Source organism: Canis aureus, chromosome 18, assembly GCF_053574225.1.
Source record: "Canis aureus isolate CA01 chromosome 18, VMU_Caureus_v.1.0, whole genome shotgun sequence".
Classification (NCBI taxonomy): domain Eukaryota; kingdom Metazoa; phylum Chordata; class Mammalia; order Carnivora; family Canidae; genus Canis; species Canis aureus.
Genome location: NC_135628.1, coordinates 52,187,834 through 52,209,065, shown reverse-complemented (window position 1 = coordinate 52,209,065; position 21,232 = coordinate 52,187,834). Strand labels below are relative to the sequence as shown.

At 37.0% G+C, this 21,232-nt stretch overlaps 1 protein-coding gene across 10 annotated transcripts in view; it reads left to right on the top strand.

Annotated features, from left to right (window-relative positions):
- ZNF800 (zinc finger protein 800) overlaps nucleotides 1-21,232 on the top strand; it is a 146,981-nt gene that overhangs the window by 98,847 nt on the left and 26,902 nt on the right. Inside the window, exons 1-5 of one of the 10 annotated variants that reach the window (XM_077857216.1) lie at nucleotides 1,724-2,431; nucleotides 2,906-3,024; nucleotides 8,347-8,442; nucleotides 16,796-16,939; nucleotides 20,653-20,790. In XM_077857216.1, the coding sequence (XP_077713342.1) occupies nucleotides 2,964-3,024; nucleotides 8,347-8,442; nucleotides 16,796-16,939; nucleotides 20,653-20,790 (439 nt within the window). In that variant the 5' untranslated portion in view covers nucleotides 1,724-2,431; nucleotides 2,906-2,963. Of the gene's footprint in view, nucleotides 1-1,711; nucleotides 2,432-2,658; nucleotides 2,790-2,905; nucleotides 3,025-8,346; nucleotides 8,443-13,993; nucleotides 14,140-16,795; nucleotides 16,940-19,097; nucleotides 20,791-21,232 lie in introns of those variants that run through there. The other 9 variants (XM_077857218.1, XM_077857209.1, XM_077857214.1 and 6 more) reach the window with 9 other exon arrangements.

Here is a 21,232-nt window from a genome sequence, read left to right as displayed (position 1 = left end):
GACATTCCAATCTTGTCTAGAATTCTTTCTTAAAAATTGTTTAAAATATTTTCCATTAGCAAGCAATTGCTAGTACCTCTAGTATCAGCCACTCTGAAATATAAAGACTGCTGCATTTACTCAGGAAGCGAACTATTTATTACTCCTATGTGGCCAGCAAACAATTATAATTCACATATCTGAAGCAATGCCTTTTCAGGTCTATGGAAACTTAGAATTGCACATTCATTTTTAAACCCGTGCTAAATGTGCTTATAAAAGTAGGAAAGGGTCCTCTGAAAATGGAAGAAAATATTTCACCTCAAATTTTTACCAAACATCTCCAATGTTAAATAAAAATTACCTGTTCCACTGTTAAGGTGACACATTCAAATTCTTTCGATATGCTTTAGCATACTGCATACAATATTACACAATTTTTATTGGCTGCATGATAAACACCATAATGTGCACGTATCATAGTTCTTTTACCTTAATTGTGGCATTAAATTAATTTATTGTGGCACTGCATCTTAGTTTGATGTTGTGTGATGCCTCTTGACAATGGGACAGAAAAATAAGGATCCAACATACCAGTACATGACTGGTGTGTAGAACGTTCAGTACCTGGAATTCCCTTTAAAAAGTGGGTCACTTGGATCACTCTTCCCTTTCTTGTTATCCCTATAATCAAGCTGCTACAACCCATATGCAGATGCTCCGTTCAGTATTTTTTATTTTTATCAACTATCAGTTTATTAATTACAGGACCTACCACAAACTTCCCTATGAATTTTCAAAACAGATTTCAGTCACTCGTTTGCTCCTCCAAAATACACACCAAGCTACTCCCAAACTGCTCTTTCAGGACCCGGCAAACTTGACGGTTCACGCTACACAACTGAGGAGGTTTCCAGTGGATCTTACAGCCCGAGAAGAGAAAACTGGGCGGATAGGCTTTTTCTCCCCTAACATTTCCTGACAGTGGACACGTCTTTGCTTGTAGAGCAAGAATTCCGTTCTGGGAGTTGCGGCGGCTCTCCTGCCCCAAGAGGCGGCCCCACGGGTTTGCGGCATTGGACAGACGACCGCGATCTTCGGGGGATTTTCCAGGCGGGACGCGGGCGCCGAAGAGGAGGGAAAGTCCGGCCCACGTGACCCACCTCCTTCGCCTCCGCCTCCAGTTCCAGAAGCGAGCTCCGCAGCGATCAATCCCGATCGTCCGTCCGCCACCAGATAGTTTTCTCCCAAGAACTTGATGAAAACCCCAAAGAGCTGGGGCACACTTCGACAATCGCTGCGTCAAAACCACCACAGACCCTCCCCAATCAATCGACTCTTACCCTAGGCGTGCCGACCCCCTATGCGGAATCTCCACTACTCACGGCTCCCCCGTTTGTCAAGCCTCTTCCTACACTTCGTTCCCGTGCTTTTCCAACCCTCCCAGTTTCGGTTCCAACGGAAGGAGAAAGCAACAGTTTGGTTGCCGATGAGCCCGTCTCCCGGGCACGAACAGTCGAGGGCTTCGGCGCCCCGTCGGCCCGCGGGAGGACGCGCGAACGAGCGGCCGGCCCGAGAGACCCCGGCCGAGGCTCCCTCCCCCTGCCCGGCCGCCGCGCGTCGCCTCGCCTCGCCTCGCCTCGCCTCGCCTCGCCTCGCCTCGCCTCGCCACAGGCCCGGGTGCCCGGGCGGGCGCATGCGCGCGGCGCTCCCGGGCGTGCCGGCCACACTCCCCCCACCCACTCCGAGAGCTTGTCACTTCCTGCCCTCGCCCCATCTCCGTCCGGGGTCAGTCAGTCGCTCCCTGTCGCTGCGGGAGAGTCTCTGCTTCCCCTTCCTACCCGCTCCGCGGCGGTAGCTCAGGCTCTTCGGGGAGGGGGAGACAGAGAAAGGGAGAGACTGACTTAATAAAGTTTCCTGAAACGACAACTACTACCAAAAAAGGCCCAAGGTGGGGGGAAGCCCCATTCTTCCCCGCCCCCCTCCAAAAGCCTGAGGGACCGTTGCAGGTGGAGCGGCGCTGGGGGGAGCCGGGCTCCGGCGGCAGCCGTTGCCCCGGCGAGGGGCGCCCAGGTCTTGCCGGCTCCGGTTCCAGCTCCTTCGGTGGCGGCGGCGGCTTCTGCGGGGCGGTTCCTCCTGTCAACTGCCTGCGCCCGCGCGCCGCCCGCCCGCCCAGCTCCACAGCGCGGAGGGACGCCGTGAGCCGCCGCCGCCGTCGCCGTCGCCGTCGCCTCGGGCCGCGGAGGGACGTGGTGAGCTGTGGCGCTTCCGCGTCAGCGCCGGCGGGGACTCTTTGGGAGCGCGTCGGGCCCGAACCCCGCTCCCCTTCGCGTGGTCCGCCGAGGCTGCTCCAGGTGGGGCCCGAAGCCGCCTCCCACGCCAGGCTGTGCCCGCGGCTGCCCGGCCTGCCTTCCTTCCTTCCGCCTACCCGCCGGCCCGCCCTAGGAGTTAAGTAAGTTGGGCGCGCTTGGTTATGGGGACGGGGGTCCGCCGGGGAGACCCCAACGCACGTGCGTGGCGGGAGGGCACTGGGTCGGCCGCCGGCGGGAGCCGCACCTCTACCGCCCCTGTCGCCACGCCCGCCGCCCCGCGGGCCCCGGCGCCGGCCGTGGCCGCCGCGCTCCGCGCCTCCGTCTCCGCGCGCGCCCGCCGGGGCCGGCGAGGCCGCTGCCGCCCGCGCAGCCGGCCAGGCCCTCGCCTTGCGCAGCGCGCCGCAGGCTGCGTTTCCGGGTAGGGCGGTGAACCTGTGCGGGAGTTTGGGCTGGGGAAGCCTTCGTGCTTCGTTTTCCTGTTTCCAGTTCTAGAGGAAGGTACGGGTCCGTGGAGGGAAAACGGCGGGCGGGTGGAGAGAACGTATCTGGAAAACCTGGCCAGAACCCCCCCAGGAAGTTCGGGGTGAGTGACGGATTTGTACTTCTTTCAACAGCCAAGCCGCAATGAAGAGCTTCTTACAGTGAAAGGAAAGTAGGTCTCGCCCACTGAAAATGCCTTTAAGGGATAAATACTGTCAGACTGACCACCATCATCACGGATGCTGTGAACCAGGTATGTGTACGTACTCCTTTCTTCTCCACTTACTTTGCCCTCCCGTCAAAGCCACTCTGCTTTGTGTTTCCTTCCAGTTTTATTTTTTCTCCTGCCCGAGAAGTCGTTTCTAAGTAAGCAGGCTATAATTTTCCCCAGCATAAAACTAGTTATGAAGCTAAAAGCTTGTACAAACAAGAGGTCTCCCCTACTTGATCCCTTAAAAGAAGTACTGCAAGTGTCACCTTAAATCTTTTCCACAAGACCAATCACTCAGTCCCTTTTCCTTCTTTCCGGGCAGCCTGCAGTTAGCAGTATACTCTCATGTCCTTTGAATATTTAAAACTGAAGACAGAAGAGGAAATAGGTGGTAGAAAACATGAAACAAAGCATGTCTTCGTGAAAGTGGATTCATTTAAACTTTTAAGAATTAAAAGTTTCTTACGCATTTTTATCAGGGAATAGCGGTTAAAGCCTTAAAAAAGAGTTTAGTTTGGGCTAAAAAAAAGTTTGTTAAACTCAGCTTGTCAGAAGAATGGGTCTTGCTAACCGAAACCTTTAAAAATGTTCTTGGACGGCACATACTATATTGCAAAATAAAAAATCTGGTTATTTACGCAGAAAAGTATTTTTAGGAGAGTTTAGTCAGAGGAACTGTTTTCAGTTGGATTTATGAATGAAAAAGTTTTCTCGAGTCTCAAGAATATTAGGAAACTTTAATTTTATAAATGCGATAAACTAGAATAAATTAGATATTTATTCTAGATAAGTTAGATAAACTAATGAGTTTTTCTAGTTATCAGAAGTTTGATGTGTTTAGTCACAAGCATTTAGAGGTAAAACTTAAAAGGGAATCATCGAATTCATATGTAGCCACGCAAAGGCTATTCCATTTTAGTTTAAAGGCAGGTGTTTATTATTATTTTTGACCTAAAAGTTGTTAGGACTCTTTATGATTTTGTTTGTTTTTTGTTGTTGTTGTTGGAGTATTTTAACTGCTTTAATGTACTTAGTTCTGTCACAGTAGAGTTCAACTATAGAACTTTTCTGACTAATGGGAAAAAATGGCAGTGGTAAAGAGGAAGAACTCCCATTTTCAGAAAACTTTGGTACTCATGAGAATAAAATTTGTACTATGGCCTTATCCCCCCACCGAACTTATCTCTGCTAATAAAATAGTCCTGGGATGGGATCCAGTTTCTGTTCGACTGCTCCTGACCTATCTAATTTTCAGCACCCCTTCATACTGCATATTTTTGTGTATTTTGTGTGTCATTTATATATTACAAAATATTGAATGGAGTTTGCTACTTTTGAAGTAGAAAGCCAGTGCCTTTTATACTTGTGTTCCACTGACCTGCTATTCCAGTTTTTGTTTTTTTTTTTGAGAACATTGCAACTTTTTAAAGTTGCATTACTTAATGAAATCATTTTACTAAAACTTCTTATTTAGGAAGAAGTTTATGTGTTCATGTATTTATTTCTTTTACAAATTGTTATTGAGCACCTGTTAGGTGCTAGGCACTGTCCAAGGCAGTGGATATGTAAGTGGTGAGCAAAAGAGATAAAGTTATTCCCCCATAGAACTTTTGACAGGGAAGAAATAGATATAGACAAGTAAATAAATAAGATCATTTATGATTAGGCCTTGTTTAGTGTATTCTGATGAAGTTTTCTGGAGACTTTAATGTCTTTTTAAAGATGTTTTTCAGAGTTGAATGTTTAAATATTAGAACTTCTTTGCTTTTTTCTCCCTCAGTAACAAGAAGTCATAGAAGTTGCATTAATTTTAAAAATGAAACTTTTTTTTTTTTTTTTTTTTTACCAGAAACTTTTTCAATATAGTTTATTTTTCAGGCTACCAGGTCAAAAGTAGTTTGTTTCTTTTTCCTTTCTTAGCAAGAATTAAACACTTTCTGAAGATCAGTTTGGTGGAAAGCTAGAAGTTTGTTAACTTCTAGGATAGTTAATTATCATTATTTCAGAGGAAGGTAAGTGCTGTGTGGGAGGATATTTCCAGTACTAGGAGGAAGATGTTATGATAGTTTTTAAAAGAGGATGCCTTCAGATGGAGGGAAGAAGATGACATGATGTTTGAGAATTTCTTTTAATGGGCAATCATCAGAGGTCTATCCTCTTTTGAATTATGAATAGTGGGCGGGTCCCTGGATGAGAGCATTGTGTTCCTGAGGAGGCCTTCATAGGATAGGTCAATTTGTAGTGAAGGGTGGTGGTATAAGCCTGTGAGTGTATGTACAGTATTTTCTGAGTTGTGTTTTAAGAATGTTGTTTACAGAAATTTTGAAACATTCAAAAGTAGATAGAATTGTGTAGGTAAGCATCATACAACTCAACACATCAATACATCCACAATCTCTTTTCATCTCTGTTCTCCCTTCTCCACTGTTCCCTTCTCCAGCCTCCAACTTCTTCCCTGCTATTATTTGTAAGTAAATCCCAGACATCATAAGCAGAAAGTTACTGTAAGGGGCTTGTTTTAAGGTAGAGAGACTGTTACAAAAGTAGGTATCTGATTCTGGGAAGTATGTTCTTGGAAGGTTGTAAAGACAGATGTTAACTTTTTAGGGTTTGGGTGTTTTGATTGGAGAGAGATGATGGCTTTTTTCCTAATGGTCATGTAAGTTGATCTTGGAAGGGATGATACGGTATATGACAGGAAACTTTGATAAAATAATACATAAAGTTTTTTTAGTGTTGAATGTTCTCAAATGAAGGATGGTATTTTTTTTTTTTTTTTTTTTTAACAATGAAAGCTACACAGATCTGTATACTGAGTGGACGTGTCCACGGATGACTAAGCTAGCCCTTGGATTATTTTGAATGGTGTTTTAGAATGTTGATGTGTCTCACAGCAGTTTTCTGAAGGTGATTAGGTAACAAAATTTTGCTCTAGCTTTGAATCATGTGGAAATGGAAGCTGGTGTGTTATAGAAAGTTTTTCTGGAGCGTTTTTAAATGAGGAAAGGAGACTCTAGGGACAAGTTTCCATTTTCTCTCTATATCCCTCCCTTATTCATTAAGGTGTTGTTGTTTTTTTAATTTTCCCTATCTAGAATTCTTGCCACGTATACAGCCAAACGTTGCTGCTTTTTATTCTTTACAATTGTTCAGTTTCTGCCCTCTTTTTTATTATTATTTTTTATAAACAGTTGTCAGTTTCATACAAATAGTGAAAAGAGATCCATCTAACCCAAGTAAATGTTATCATCAATCAGTCTGTTTACAAACTTATGCTATTGCATCTTTAAAGGATTGAATTCTACTTCTCTTACTTAGATTTTGGAAACCGTTTTTCAGTTTTGGGTGTCAGAAGGCAATTGATTTGTACCTGATAATGATGGTGGTGGTAGTGGTGGTGATAGAACATTTATTGAACACTTACTATATCCCAGGCTCTGTTTTAACTAGTTTCTTGCGTTAGCTCATTTAATCCTCATACAACCCTGTGATTTAGGTACTTTTATTATCCCCATTTTAGAGATGAGAAAAAGTTCAGAGAGTTTAATTTGCCTTAGTTGTATCTAATAAGTGTCAGAAAAAGATTTCAGTGTAGTAAATCCAGGTCTGGAGTTTTCATATTTTTAATCACTGTACAGGAAGTGCCAATGTCAGATGTTCTCAAAATGAGTTGTGGGTGTGTGGATGTTCTTAATTCATTTAAAATACCCCTAAAGTATCTCTTAAAATTATGGAAAAGTTGTGCTTAATAAAATGATTTGGTTCTTCTTCTTCTTTTTTTTTTTTTTAAGGTTTTATTTATTTATTCATGAGAGAGAGAGAGAGAGAGAGAGAGAGAGAGAGGGGCAGAGGGAGAAGCAGGCTCCATGCAGGGAGCCTGATGCAGGACTTGATCCTGGGACTCCCAGATCACACCCTGGGCTGAAGGCAGGTGCTAAACCGCTGAGCCACCCAGGGATCCCAAATGGTTTGGTTCTGAGACATTGTTCCTCCCATTTGTGTGCACTAAGCACAAGACTTAAAGCCTTGACCGGGAATCTAAGGCTGTGTCTATATACATAGCAGCAGGCATTAGCCTTCTTAGTAGAAAGCTAAATGCTGTCCAAGATCAGGCCCTGAATCAGTAGCAGCATGCATTATTGAAATCATCCTTTTTATTTTCCCACAGAGTGGATGATCCTGGATTAAGATGGTAATAGTTGAGCATAGAACATTATATTAAAAAAAAGTTAATTAAAGTGGTTGGTTTTTCTCTACTATAATCATTTCTTTATTTGGTATCTGATGGAAAAACTCCGTTTTCCTTTTCAGTTACTTTATTTCATAGCATCATTATCTAATTTATTATATAATTATACTGTGAATCTAAGAGTTTTGGAAAGCAGAGCTCATATATGAAAATGAAAATTTTTATTTTCAAAGTGGAAATATTATTTTTACTTACTATAATTTTTTTTTTTTAACATGGGCACTTGTAAAAGCCCAGGTTCTGAAGTACTAGTGAAGTGTGAGGGAGAAAGTGAAAATCATTCCTATAAAGTCCACCCTGATGGAACCCTTGTTTTGTTGGTATCTACCAGACTACTTCTGTGTATATTAATGTCTGTACATACATACACATAAACGTTAAATTTCTTTGTATATTGAAATACATATTAATGTGAGATCATATTCTATAACCTGTTTTTGTTGCTTAATCCATTAGTGACATCCTCTGTTGTTGATACATGTAGATCTAGCTCATGCTTTCTAACAGCCATGAAGGATTCTGTTGTAGGGATATTTCGTAGTTTATTTAGTCTGGTTCCTATTGAGAGATTTTAAAGTTTTTTGAATTTTTTTCTCAATTATTTACAGTGCTGCAGAGTGGTGCAGTGAACATTCTTGAATATCTGTCATCATGCACTTCATTAGTTCTTTCCTTAGACAGTGGTTTTTGAGTTTTGCTCTCATAATTGCCTCGAGAGCTGTACTAGATTGTCTACAGGGTTCTGGAATGGTTTATGAGATGTGACTAGGCCATCATTGTCCTCATTGTCCTAGAATTTTGATTAAATACAGTGGTTCCTCTTCAAGGGGAATAAAAAGGCAAACATGATGAATATGTAGTAAATAATACCAAAATAGTAAATCTTTGCGTTTGAAGCCTTAAGTAGCTTTCATTTAGCCTTGAATTGAGAATAGTTTTAGTTATTTTTTCTCTATTATTTCATTTTGCCTTACAAAGATGATGGTGAAGTATATACAAACAAGTGTGATTATCATTAACATGATTGTAGCAAACCGTTGTTTTACTTCAATAGTAAATGATTTAAATAACCCTTTTTTTGTGGGGATTGGGGTGGGTGTTTGTCTTCCATGTAGTTTATATCCTGGAACCTGGAGATGCTCCTTTGTTACAGCAACCACTACAGACATCCAAATCTGGTATTCAACAAATAATTGAGTGCTTTCGATCAGGTATGAATGTTTTAGGATATTTTTCAATCTTCACATAGTAGTTAGAAACTACCTAGCAATCCTTAGAATTAATTTTTTGAAAATTTAAAAATGTATACTTTGGTTTTATAGAATACTATTAATTGTCATATTTTTAGAAAGTGGATGAATAAATATTGACTTGATCTAGATTCTTTTTCAGTACTATATTTTATATATTAATACAGAGATAAGCTTAGTATGGTTTAAAGAAGTATATATGGTATTTTTATTGGTAATGTGCCTCTTCTTAACAATTTATTGTTATTTTTTGGCATATTCTTTGTAAATCCTCAAAGGGCAGTCGTAAATTATACTGGGTCTTTATAAGTATTGGCAGGGTAGATTATTTATTCAGAAAGTCTGAGATTGTTCTAGATTAATTACTTTATCATCTCTGTTTATGTGACTCACCTTCTTTCTCCTGCCTAACCCTGGAGTTTCAACATCTTTGATAGAGCACAAGACAGGAAAAATACTCCAGCTCTGGTCTCTTTGGATACATTTGTTTAGCTTTTCTTTCTATATTAGATTATTATAATAATTGCATATATAATAAATGGATTTGTGCGATTGCAATCCAGTGCTTTAAAGTAGGTGTTGCTTACTGCATATACATGACTGAGAACTGTTAGAACTCCTGTGTTATCAGTGAGATCTTAGGTTTTTGTGTTTCTTATGATCCACTTCACCTTTTGTTGATTTGGCTTCACTGACATTACAAACTATTGGTTAGATATAAATAAGCAGATACACATAATTGATGGGACACCTAAGTGACAGAAATTTAAAGGATTGGAGTATCTTTTATTCTAACACTCACTATTTTAATGAAAAATTTCTGAGATTTAGAGGGAAAGATAATTTATATATAACCACTTGTTTTGTATTGATAAATGCTTTGAGGTGCTTGTTTTTAAGTCATTGTAAAGAGAAATAGTATATATTTGCTTTATTTTAGGATCTAAGAAATAGATTACTCCTTAATCAAAAATAAAAATTTTTAAATTTCTGACTCAAATCTATTTCTCCTATTTTTAAATCTATAGTCCTCATGGCATTGCTTTTATATGTATATGTTTAAGTAGGTATCGAGTGTATATCCAAGCCTTGCTCATGTTGAATGGAGGTGCAGCCTATTTGGGTGTTTCTTGATCTTTTTACTTTTTTGTTGTTGTTGTTCGTTTTACTTTTGTAGTTGCCCTTCATTAACAGAAGTAACTGATTAGTCAGATTTTCCTATGGTAAATATAATTAAAATTTTACTTATTAGGGGAAGTATTTATAATATATTTCTGGCATAACAAAAGAATGGTTAGTTTCTGGTCATAGTGAGAGTTTCTTTTAGCTACTTTTAGTAGAGATATAATTCTTTCTCTTTCTCATGGAAATGAAGGTAATAGCTTTTCACATTTAGTTGTGTTCTTGCTGTAGGTTTCTTTTCTTCTTTCTTTCTTTCTCTTTTTTTTTAGTGAGGGAGAGGGGGGCCAGTGGGGCAGAGGGAGGGGAAGAGAGAATCTTGAACAGGCTCCACAACCAGCATGAAGGCGGATGTGGGGCTCGATCTCACAACCCTGAGATCGTGACCTGAGCTGAAAGAGTCAGACACTTAACTGATTAAGCCACCCAGGTACCCATATAGGTTTCTTTTTTAAAATCCAAAATTTAGAATTAATAAGATTATTTTATGCTACTATAATTTATTATTGTTTTTTTATATATATATATTTTTTATTATTGTTTTTTGATTAAGAAGTTAGAATTGGTTCATTCATAAATGCTTTGTGTTAGAAAATCTATCTTTTGAGAAGATCCTGTTCTCAAAATTTGTGTTTAGAAGATGAATATTTAGAAATGAAATTATTTTCCTTTTGCTCTGTGGTCATGTCTGTTTTCTGTATTTGCTATTTCTTTACAATTTAAACTAAAGAAAAGGGTCTGTGAAATGAGTGAAATGTTCTCTTTTAAATGTCCCAGCAAATTGGCCTTCTGAGTTCTGTTTTATTTGGGCAAATTCTGAAAATACTATAAATTTGATTATAAGTACCCAGTAATTTAAATTAGAAGTGATGTAGAAATATGCTTAACAGTATAAAGAAACTAATTTTGGACTTAGAAAAAAGAATTCATTTACTTTGTTAATACGTCTCAGAAGTAAGCAATTTTAATTTCCTCATGATCATAATCTCCTGTGTATCTGTATAATCTAAAGTTTGCTAAGGTGTAGCTCTTTAGCACTGAAGTAGCCAAGCCCTGGCTGATTTGAAACTGGGAGAATAGCATGGAAGTTTGGGCCACTTGGGAATGAAGATCCATTCTCAATCCCTGAGTTCCTCCTGGTCCCATTCTACTCCCAACCACGTCTTCAGCCACTCATTTCTCTCTAGGCTCTATCCATTATAGCTGGGTCACACACGTTGCTTTTAAAGAACTATCTGAAGTCTAAGTCCATGCTTTTGCTCTTGTTAATGTATAGAGGCTGTCAGGTGGGGCATTAGTAATGTGTTAGGATATCTGGCTGAATCTTTAAGCTCAGTTGTCTTCAGCTACTGTATCATCTCTTAAGTGACTCACCTTCTCCTGTGTACACTGAGCTGTATAGAACCTGGTATTCATTCCTGCCCAAGCTGGAAATTCATAAAAGGCTAAGGAAGGGGTTAACTCGTTTTTTAGGTCTATCGGCCCCACGTGTACTGTACTGACTACATGATCAGTTTTGACTCGTTCTCTTTGCCTCACACTTCAGTTTTTGCTTTAGACTATTTTTCTGGTTTTAAATTACAAATCTTTCTTGACCTCTGATATCTTTTTATTTCTGGCTGCTTCACTTGTAAATTAATTTGAATAGATTTTTCTTTTTGGAATTAAGTAATATTCCTGTGTTGGAATAAATAATATTACTGGATTAAGTCATAAGTGCCTGTGGCTTAAAAAAAAAAAAGAATAAAAGGACAGATAAAAATACAAAAAAAAGGCTCTTTGCTCAGGTAACCACTGCTACATTGTTTGTGTGTCTTCTTCCGGAGACCCTCTATACATATGCAAACATGTCTCCCTTGCTTTTTCTCCCAGTATATATGGTAGCTGACTCCACACTGTTACGTATTTTTGCTTTATTAACAGTACATTTCTCTGTTGTTTGACCTCTGTCCATAGATATGTCATTTTTTTTAGAAGGCTGCCTATTTTGTTTGCTCCAACTTATAGATTTTATACTCTGAAATCCCTGATGGTTGGATGACTTTGACACAAGCTGTTTGTTCTGAATCCCTGGCTTCTAGTGCTATCTTGACTGGGCTCTGCCTTTTGCTAGAGTGCTGCCTTAGTTCTTCTAGGATCACCTCTGACTTGGTGTCTTCAAATTTCCCTCCTTTCTATCAATACTTTTATTTTAGCTTCCTTTCTTCCTGACTTCTCTCCCCAAACTGAAACAGAAATTTAAGTAACAATAACAAAAAAGATGTACTTCCATGAGACATTTATTAAAATTGATTTAATTGAGCTTAATATTCTTTCTTAGTCTCTTAGTCTTCTAGTAGAGGCAAAGGAGCTATTGAATTCCCTAAGGTTAGAAACAGAAAAATAGGGAGTAAAGGATAATTATTTAGTCTGGTATTCAAAACTAGTCTTTCATATGAAGTTGACCATTTTTTTTGAATCCTTTAAGCATATAATATTGTAAAATATATATATATATCATAGAAAGAAGATTCTGTCTGTAGAATATATTACTACTGTGTACAAGGAAGGGCATCTTTTCTGAATAGTAGGGAGGAGTAAATTGTAGTGAAAAATGAGAATTAGCTTTGTGTGGTATTTGCTATTGTCATTATCATCTTAGGTTTGGTCATTTAACCTAAAAGTTTTTGTTTCATTTTGGTTTTGTACTGTGTAAAGCAACATTACCTGAATTTAGTTTATAAGCTGTGACTGGATGGCAATGCCTCAGTCCTGAGTCTGCAAACAAAAACTTGGGATGGAAGTGTGATTTGTCAGAGATACATAAAAGAGTGCCATATGATATGAATTTTGTTTTTGGTTATATAACAATTGCAGGAAATTTAAGATCATATTAGATATATTTTGGATGAATTAAGACAGGTAGATTTATTTGTTTGATTTGTTCTTACATTCTTCAAAGCATGCAATCTGAGGCTGTGTTCCTAGAAGAGCATTTATATATATATATAATATATATAATATTAATATTTTAAAAAAATATATATATTAAAGATTTTATTTATTTGTTCATGAGAGACAACAGAGAGAGAGAGAGAGAGAGAGGGAGAGGCAGAGACACAGGCAGAGGGAGAAGCAGGCTCCACGAAGGAAGCCCGAAGTGGGCCTCAATCCCGGGTCTCCAGGATCACGCCCTGGGCTGAAAGTGACGCTAAACAACTGAGCCACCTGGGCTGCCCACAGACATTTATATTAGTCTGAGAGTTTCTTAAGGGCACAGATCAGATCCTTCACTTTCATGTTTCCAGTGATTAGCATTGTAGCCTCATACTTAAGAGGTGTTCAGTAAATGTTTGTAAGACTAAAAGATAAACCAAGTAGGCACTATAATGATTTTATTCTGCTTAATAACCTTATTGTAGTATGTGGCAATGTTCCATACTTAACCTAGTAATTTTTTTTTGTTAAACCAACTCTTGCAGGTGGTGGTTTTAAGATGATAATTTAAATTTTCTTAAGTTTTCCCTACTTTATACCTTTAGGAACTTTTGATAAGGAATGATCAATTAAAAATTTTCTTCATATACTGACCTTGGAAATTAGTTTTGACAGGAATTACAGATTTGCTTGCAATGTTGAGATGATGCTATGCTTAAATAGTTAAACTAAAAAAGATTGAGCTTCACATGTGAATCATCATAAAGCAAGCAGTTATACTGTTTAAAAATCATTACCGCTACAACTTAGAATGGTCATTGACCAACATATCTATATATTAAGGGGAAAAAAAGAAAGCTTATCTTTGGCACAGAAGAGTTAGAATTAATATCACATTAGATAAAGTGACTGCTATCCACCATAATGTAAAACTGAATATTCATTCCTTTTGGAAAAAATCTTGTAAACATTTTTCTCAGTATATACGGTGTATTTGATATTAAGGAATAGCACATGACGAAACTCTTGATGAGGTTTAAGTAATATTCACTGTGCACCTATTAGGAGAATCTGAAATATTCACTAAATTAGTTGATTTTTAGGCATCAAAAGCCTTATTACCCTTTGGAGGACTGGGTTTTTCATTTGGAAAGATACTGATTAATGATCTGTATAATCGGTAAATAGTGACTCTTAAGATAGTTTTAAAACCTATGGCAAGAAAAAGTTATTAATATAGGAAAAGGAATAATTAGGAGTAAGATAGTCTCTTTCAGGATCAAGAGTAGTGGAAGAACTTTATGTTGCTGTCTAGATTGACTATGTCTGTTGTCTCAGTGACAAAGTTTTAGCTGTTGACAGAGGCAGTTGATTGGCCATATCTAGTTGTTACTGAGCAAAGCAGTCACAAAATGGTAGCTGATGAGACCATTATGACCAAAGCGATTATGACCACATGTGAAAAACAACAAAACCTTAAAATGCAACTAAAACTGACTTAGGGAAAAACTTCTGTATTTATGGAATGGGCAACATCTTTTTTTTTTCTCATTCATAAAATGTGTAAGTTGAATTAGAAAATCTTTGAGGTCTCTTTTTTGACTTTCCAGTCAACTTTATTTAGACTAAAAAAAAAAAAAATCTGATTTATAGAGAGGGTTTCTTTAAACATAGAGCTCTTCAATATGTCATTTAACAAACGTCAATCAGGCATCATCTTGAGGGCATCATCTTCTAATGCTTGTGTGAGCATTAAAGGTGTCTTTGTCCTTTTTAGAGCTTCCAGTTTAATGAGAGTACAGAAAATTAATTCCAAGACAGTGGGATATTAGTACCGATGTATAGGGTGCTGTGAGAGTTGGGGAGAAAAATTCGTAACAAAAACCAGGAATCAGTAAGGCTTCCTGGAAGAAGTGACATCTAACCTGGAGTTTGAATCATTACTAGAAGTGAGCCAGACGAGAAGAAGGAGGAAGTAGGAGATTGTTATAGGGAGGGAGAAAAAAAACATAGTTTTAGTAAAGGCCTGAAAAGTGAGAGAGAGAGACAATTTGGTGAACCCGTGGCTTTGATAGAAATTTGATGTACCAGCATCAACACAATTGTGCCTTGTATGTGTGAGTAGGTGGGGTCCAATGGGGGTGGGATTTGTGAATGATAATTAAGATTGATTAGTTAAGGTTAGAGTCTTTTTTTTTTAGGGGGATGCTTTTGGAAACAAATATACACTCTACTGAATATAACTAGCTGTATAGCTAGGACTAAACAAGATTACCTCTTTCTATATAGATTTTTTAAATTTTTAAATTAATTAGTTTTTATGGTTGAGAGAACTTGGTAGACAAAGTGAGATCTCTGATTTAGGGATGCAGTCTTATATTTTTACCAGTAACTATTTTTTATGCATAACTTCATACTCTCTATTTAAATCTTCAATTGAGTTCTTAAGTTAAACCTAGTTCAGCTTGTTCCTCTTCAATCCTTTTTACTGTCTTTACAGGCAGAATTGAATCTTTAGTGTTAGTCTAGCAGGTATTTCAATTTAGAATAGAGTGTGCAAAATTTCCTGTTTTCTTCTTACTAATACTTAACGATACTTTTTAGGATATGTTAGAGAGGTTTATCTAAAATATTTTTATCATCAGTCTACCTTCTTTCATGGTTTGCCCACTTCGGAGGTTAATTATGAAGTAAATATGTTAGCAGTCTGTTGGCAGTATATTTTGCAATGTGAAATGGACTTAAAAAGTGTGTGTGTGTATGAATTTACTTTTATATAAAGAAGAGTACTCAAGCTGTCCTCTGAATCTTTTTAAATTTATGTTTTCTGATTTTGTGGTAATACGGTTTGGTTTAGTACAGTAAACATTGATTTGTATTTGAGAAATGGTGGAAATGATTTCATTATATTTATTTTTTTCCCAGTGGAAACCCAGATGTGTAATTTAATTTTTTCTGGGATTTAGGTTCATATCTTCTTTCATGATTCTCTAAGATAGATTTGCTCTGGTTTGTTCATTTTATGAGATGGATAGTATAGTGAGTTTACTCTTTAGTAGTCCCAGAGGTTAACAGAGTGTCAAGTACTTGTGGAATGATGGAACACTGCACCTAGATAGTTTTTTTTCAGGACACTTTTGTTTTTCCTCTTTAAGTCAATATTATTACCATCTTTTTTGAGGAAATTAAAGGCTAATTAATTAGTAAAGCATGGCAGATCAATTTTACCAACTTATCTGTGGCAAAAACCTATAGGAAATAATGACAAAAGATCTTCTATTTGTGTTTTATTCCTGATAGATGTTTTTATTTTAAAGATTGGATGCTCATTGCTGTTTATTTTTTTCCTGCCTTTTGATCTTCTGTCATAATGCTTAGATTGCCTCTATCAGTGGCATTTCTTCAACTAGTCTTTATTGAGTATCGCTAGAACTGAATACTTTGTAGTTGTACGTAAGACAGGTTTGGTCTTGGCTGTTTTGGAGTTTATAATTTAGTGGGAAAGACAGGCTTTAAATTAAACTAAACCATCAATATTTAATTAATTGCACTTGGAGTGTGTTTTTGAGGGAGAAAGGCTTTGAATAAATTTACAGTGGTATCAGGAGACCTAAGCGAAATTCAGATTATGGATAAAGATTACTCTCAGACTCAATGGCCATAATCCCATTTTGGCCCCAAACCTAAAGTAGTTTGAACTGAGTTTAAAAAGCAAAGTCACAGACAATCTTTCTTTAAGGAATCAGGGGAAAATGTATTATAGAACTCCATGTTCACATCTTAATGCAGAAGGGAGCTAAAGGAACCAGCCAGAAACTTTGGCAAGGGAGGGGGGGGGGGCATGTTTAATTCTTCTTTCTCATTCCAGATCTGTTGAATCAGAATCTCTAGGGGTGGGTAATGTACATCTTTATTGCCTGGTTGTTGTGATGATTAGCCAGATGTTGGAACCACTATTGGGATATCCTAAGAATTGATTGGCTGCTGAATTAGAAAAAGAATATCAATTTTAGCTGTCACAATATCCAGATGATGATAGAATCTTACTTAGAATTTGTTTATAACTTAGTTCTGAATACACTGTGGTGGAAATTGGCAATGCCTGTATTTTGTTTTCAAAGAGTAATTGCACTTTGGATTGTCAACTGTGGTTGCCCAGTTTAAAAATGCATATTAAAGTTACCCTTTGTGTTAAGTTTTATTTTCTTTTTTCCTTCAGGAACTAAACAGCTTAAGCACATTTTATTAAAAGACGTGGACACTATTTTTGAATGTAAATTATGCCGCAGTCTCTTCAGAGGATTACCAAATTTGATTACCCATAAAAAATTCTACTGCCCACCAAGTCTCCAGATGGATGACAGTAAGTTTTATTCATATACTCGGTTATGCATTTTACAGTATTCTTTTACTCTAGCTGTATGTTTGTGTTAAAATGGTATCAATAATTTAATGGAATAAAATTATAATACTCGACTTAATATTATATATTCATTTTCTTAAGTACTTTTATGATAGTACTTTTTACCTGGGTTTTTCTAAAGATACATGAGGTTAGGTTTAGAAATATATTTATGTTAAAATGTTGGATATTGCTTTTGAATGTTTATATGGACATAAAACATTAGGTTTCCTGGATAGTTTATATTCAGGATTTTTCTAAGTTAAAAATCTCAGTGCTTAAAGGGGGTATTGGTTGGTATTTTTCATTTTTGCTTCTTTAACAGCTTGATACATAGGACTGATAATTTACTAAGATTACCCTTAAGTAAATTAGAAGGAGAGAAAGAATGAGTAAATGAGTTGATTTCTTACGGATGGTGAAGAGCATTAAAAAATATTAATCTACTTTTTTCCGGGTCTGGATTTGAAGATCCGTTTTATTCTCTGTGAAATTTATTTATATATCAATCATTTTTATCAGAAATTAGATGGTATTATAGACCAACTTGAGATCTGAAGTAGCTAATTTGATGAAGGCAGGTTGTAGGCTAATTCGGTCTTTGTGGAACTGAATGTTTGTTTGATTAAGTGTATTGCCCCTGTATGCTTAAGTTAGTAGTATATATAATGGTATTACTTTCTTGCTTTAAGGAAATGATATAAATTCCTTAAAATATTTTAATAAGTAATAGGTTACTTTCATTATTTCTTGTTCAGGGGTTTAACTCTTTGTGGACTTACAGCTTATAGAATTTATTTCGTCAGTTTGATACTGTAGTTGCATGGTGGAGTTTGTGCACTTTTCAATTTAACTTTTTTGGGATGGGAATGAAATGAAAACTCCAAATATCAAAAGTACAACTTAATTACTAGCATGCAGCTGATTTTAAAGTATATTATAGGATATATATATATATATAGTTAAAATAAAAATTTCATATTTGGGAATTTTTCCTGCTACTGTTAGATCTTGGTATACTTGTTTTTATCATTGAGATATAAATGAAAAGGCTGTCTGTAGGGATTTTGACCTTTTAATAATTAAAGTACCGGTAGAAAATTAGTTATATTCCTGATAGTTATTCTTTTTTTCAGTGTAGAATTGACTTTTAGAAATATAAATAAATGGATTTGTTGACTTATTGTGCACTTTTCTGGCAATACTCATTCTAGAAATGCTCCTGTGAAAGTGTTATCCCTCTTACAGACACTACTTTATCCCTTTTAAGTGGAAAGATTACTAGAAGAGCAATAATGAATCATTTCTTGTATTCTAAATAGATAACAGGTTTGATGCTGTATTTGTAGCTAGATTTTACAATTGAATGTGGAAACATAACTAGCGTTTGATAACTCTGTTAAAGTAAGAATACTTGGTTGCCTTAACAGGATGTAATTATTGTACAATTAAATAAAACTAGCTCTGTTTTTGGCATAAATCTATAGGTTTTAATCACTTACTTGAATGGGATTGTGTCATGTTAAGAAGAACTGTAATAGGACTGCATTTAGCAAATATGTCTCTACATGTCATTCTTATTTATATCCTACAAATCTTTCTTTTTCATTTCTGTAAAATCTTTAAGTGTCCCTCTATACAGGTAGACTGCATTATTATGGATTATGTTAATAGGAATGCTGTTATGTTTTCTAAAAAAAGAAGCATTTTTATATATAATAGTACATTCTTTGTTGTTTTATCTGTATTGGGTTATGAGAACTTTGATTTATTTGCCTTTTCTAGCTTGAAAAGTTTAGACTAAAGATTTGAAGTACTGTTGTAATTATTTAGCACTCTCATGTGCTTATATATTTTGTATTAAGGACACTTAGAAGTAGAAGTAGCTCTTCAGATTGCATTTATTCCTTAACATTTGTGTACCATGATGAGATTTTAAATCAATTTTAGTTCAATTCTAGTTTTAAAATATGGAAAAGTAGATAATGTTCTTATAAAAAGAAATACAAACCAGTGATATAATAAATTTTAAGATAGAGGTTTATAATAGATTTTTAAATATTACAGAGCTAGAGCAGGCTAATTATTTCAGATTAAAATGTTGTTTTTTCCTTAACAGACCTTCCTGATGTAAATGATAAACAAAGCCAAGCCATAAACGATCTCCTAGAAGCCATATATCCAAGTGTGGACAAACGAGAATATATTATTAAGCTAGAACCCATAGAAACTAATCAAAATGCAGTGTTTCAGTATATTTCAAGGACTGATAATCCTACTGAAGTCACAGAGTCAAGCAGTACTCCTGAACAAACCGAAGTTCAAATACAGGAAACTAGCACTGAACAGTCTAAAACAGTACCAGTTACAGATACAGAGGTGGAAACTGTAGAGCCCCCTCCTGTTGAGATTGTTGCAGATGAAGTTGCACCTCCATCTGATGAGCAACCTCAGGAATCACAGGCTGACTTGGAAACTTCTGACAATTCTGATTTTGGTCACCAGTTGATATGTTGTCTTTGTAGAAAAGAATTCAATTCCAGACGAGGTGTTCGTCGTCATATTCGAAAAGTACATAAGAAAAAGATGGAAGAACTAAAAAAGTACATTGAAACGCGAAAGAATCCAAACCAGTCCTCCAAAGGACGCAGTAAGAATGTTCTAGTTCCAATAAGTAGGAGTTGTCCAGTATGTTGTAAATCATTTGCTACAAAAGCGAATGTGAGGAGGCATTTTGATGAAGTTCATAGAGGACTAAGGAGGGATTCAATTACTCCTGATATAGCAACAAAGCCTGGGCAACCTTTGTTCCTGGATTCTGTTTCTCCTAAAAAATCTTTTAAGACTCGAAAACAAAAGTCGTCTTCAAAGGCTGAATACAATTTAACTGCATGCAAATGCCTCCTTTGCAAGAGGAAATATAGTTCACAAATAATGCTTAAAAGACATATGCAAATTGTCCACAAGATAACTCTTTCTGGAACAAACTCTAAAAGAGAGAAAGGCCCTAATAATACTGCCAGCAGTTCAGAAATAAAAGTTAAAGTTGAACCAGCAGATTCTGTAGAATCTTCACCCCCTTCCATTACCCATTCTCCACAGAATGAATTAAAGGGAACAAATCATTCAAATGAAAAAAAGAACACACCGGCAGCACAGAAAAATAAAGTTAAACAAGACTCGGAGAGCCCTAAATCAACTAGTCCGTCTGCTGCAGGTGGCCAGCAAAAAACCAGGAAACCAAAACTTTCAGCTGGCTTTGACTTTAAGCAACTTTACTGTAAACTTTGTAAACGTCAGTTTACTTCCAAACAGAACTTGACTAAACACATTGAGTTGCACACAGATGGGAATAACATTTATGTTAAATTCTACAAGTGTCCTCTTTGCACTTATGAAACTCGTCGGAAGCGCGATGTGATACGACATATAACTGTGGTTCATAAAAAGTCATCCCGCTATCTTGGGAAAATAACAGCCAGTTTAGAGATCAGAGCTATAAAGAAGCCCATTGATTTTGTTCTAAATAAAGTGGCAAAAAGAGGCCCTTCGAGGGATGAGGCAAAACATAGTGATTCAAAACATGATGGCACTTCTAACTCTCCTAGTAAAAAGTATGAAGTAGCTGACGTTGGTATTGAAGTAAAAGTCACAAAAAACTTTTCTCTTCACAGATGCAATAAATGTGGAAAGGCATTTGCCAAAAAGACTTATCTTGAACATCATAAGAAAACTCATAAGGCAAATGCTTCCAATTCACCTGAAGGAAACAAAACCAAAGGCCGAAGTACAAGATCTAAGGCTCTTGTCTGGTGAGGAACAGTTACAGAGTTTTGCTTTTTTCCCCCCATCGAACTAAAAAAATCATTTGACCATAATTTATAGCCAGTTCCATTTTAACACATTTGCTTCCATATAACTTATGGCAATGGGAACTGCAAGAGTAATGTGCATATTGCCTTTACCTCTTCAGTGACCTTTATTCCAGTGGCTTGGGAACAAAAGTTAACTTCAGAACTTATCTTCCACAGGACAATGCAATATAGTTATAGGTAGATGGCACAGGGTCAGTGCTTTCCTCAATGTTGTAAAATACATACATTTATATTGGCTTATGTTTACAATAGAAGTCTTCTGTTTAACTAACTTTGCACAGGTTTAATTTGATTTAGTGACTTAGTCTACTAATTAATACATTGTAGGAAAAGTTAAATATATTAGAATGAATTTGTGAAGGCGATAATTATAGGAAAA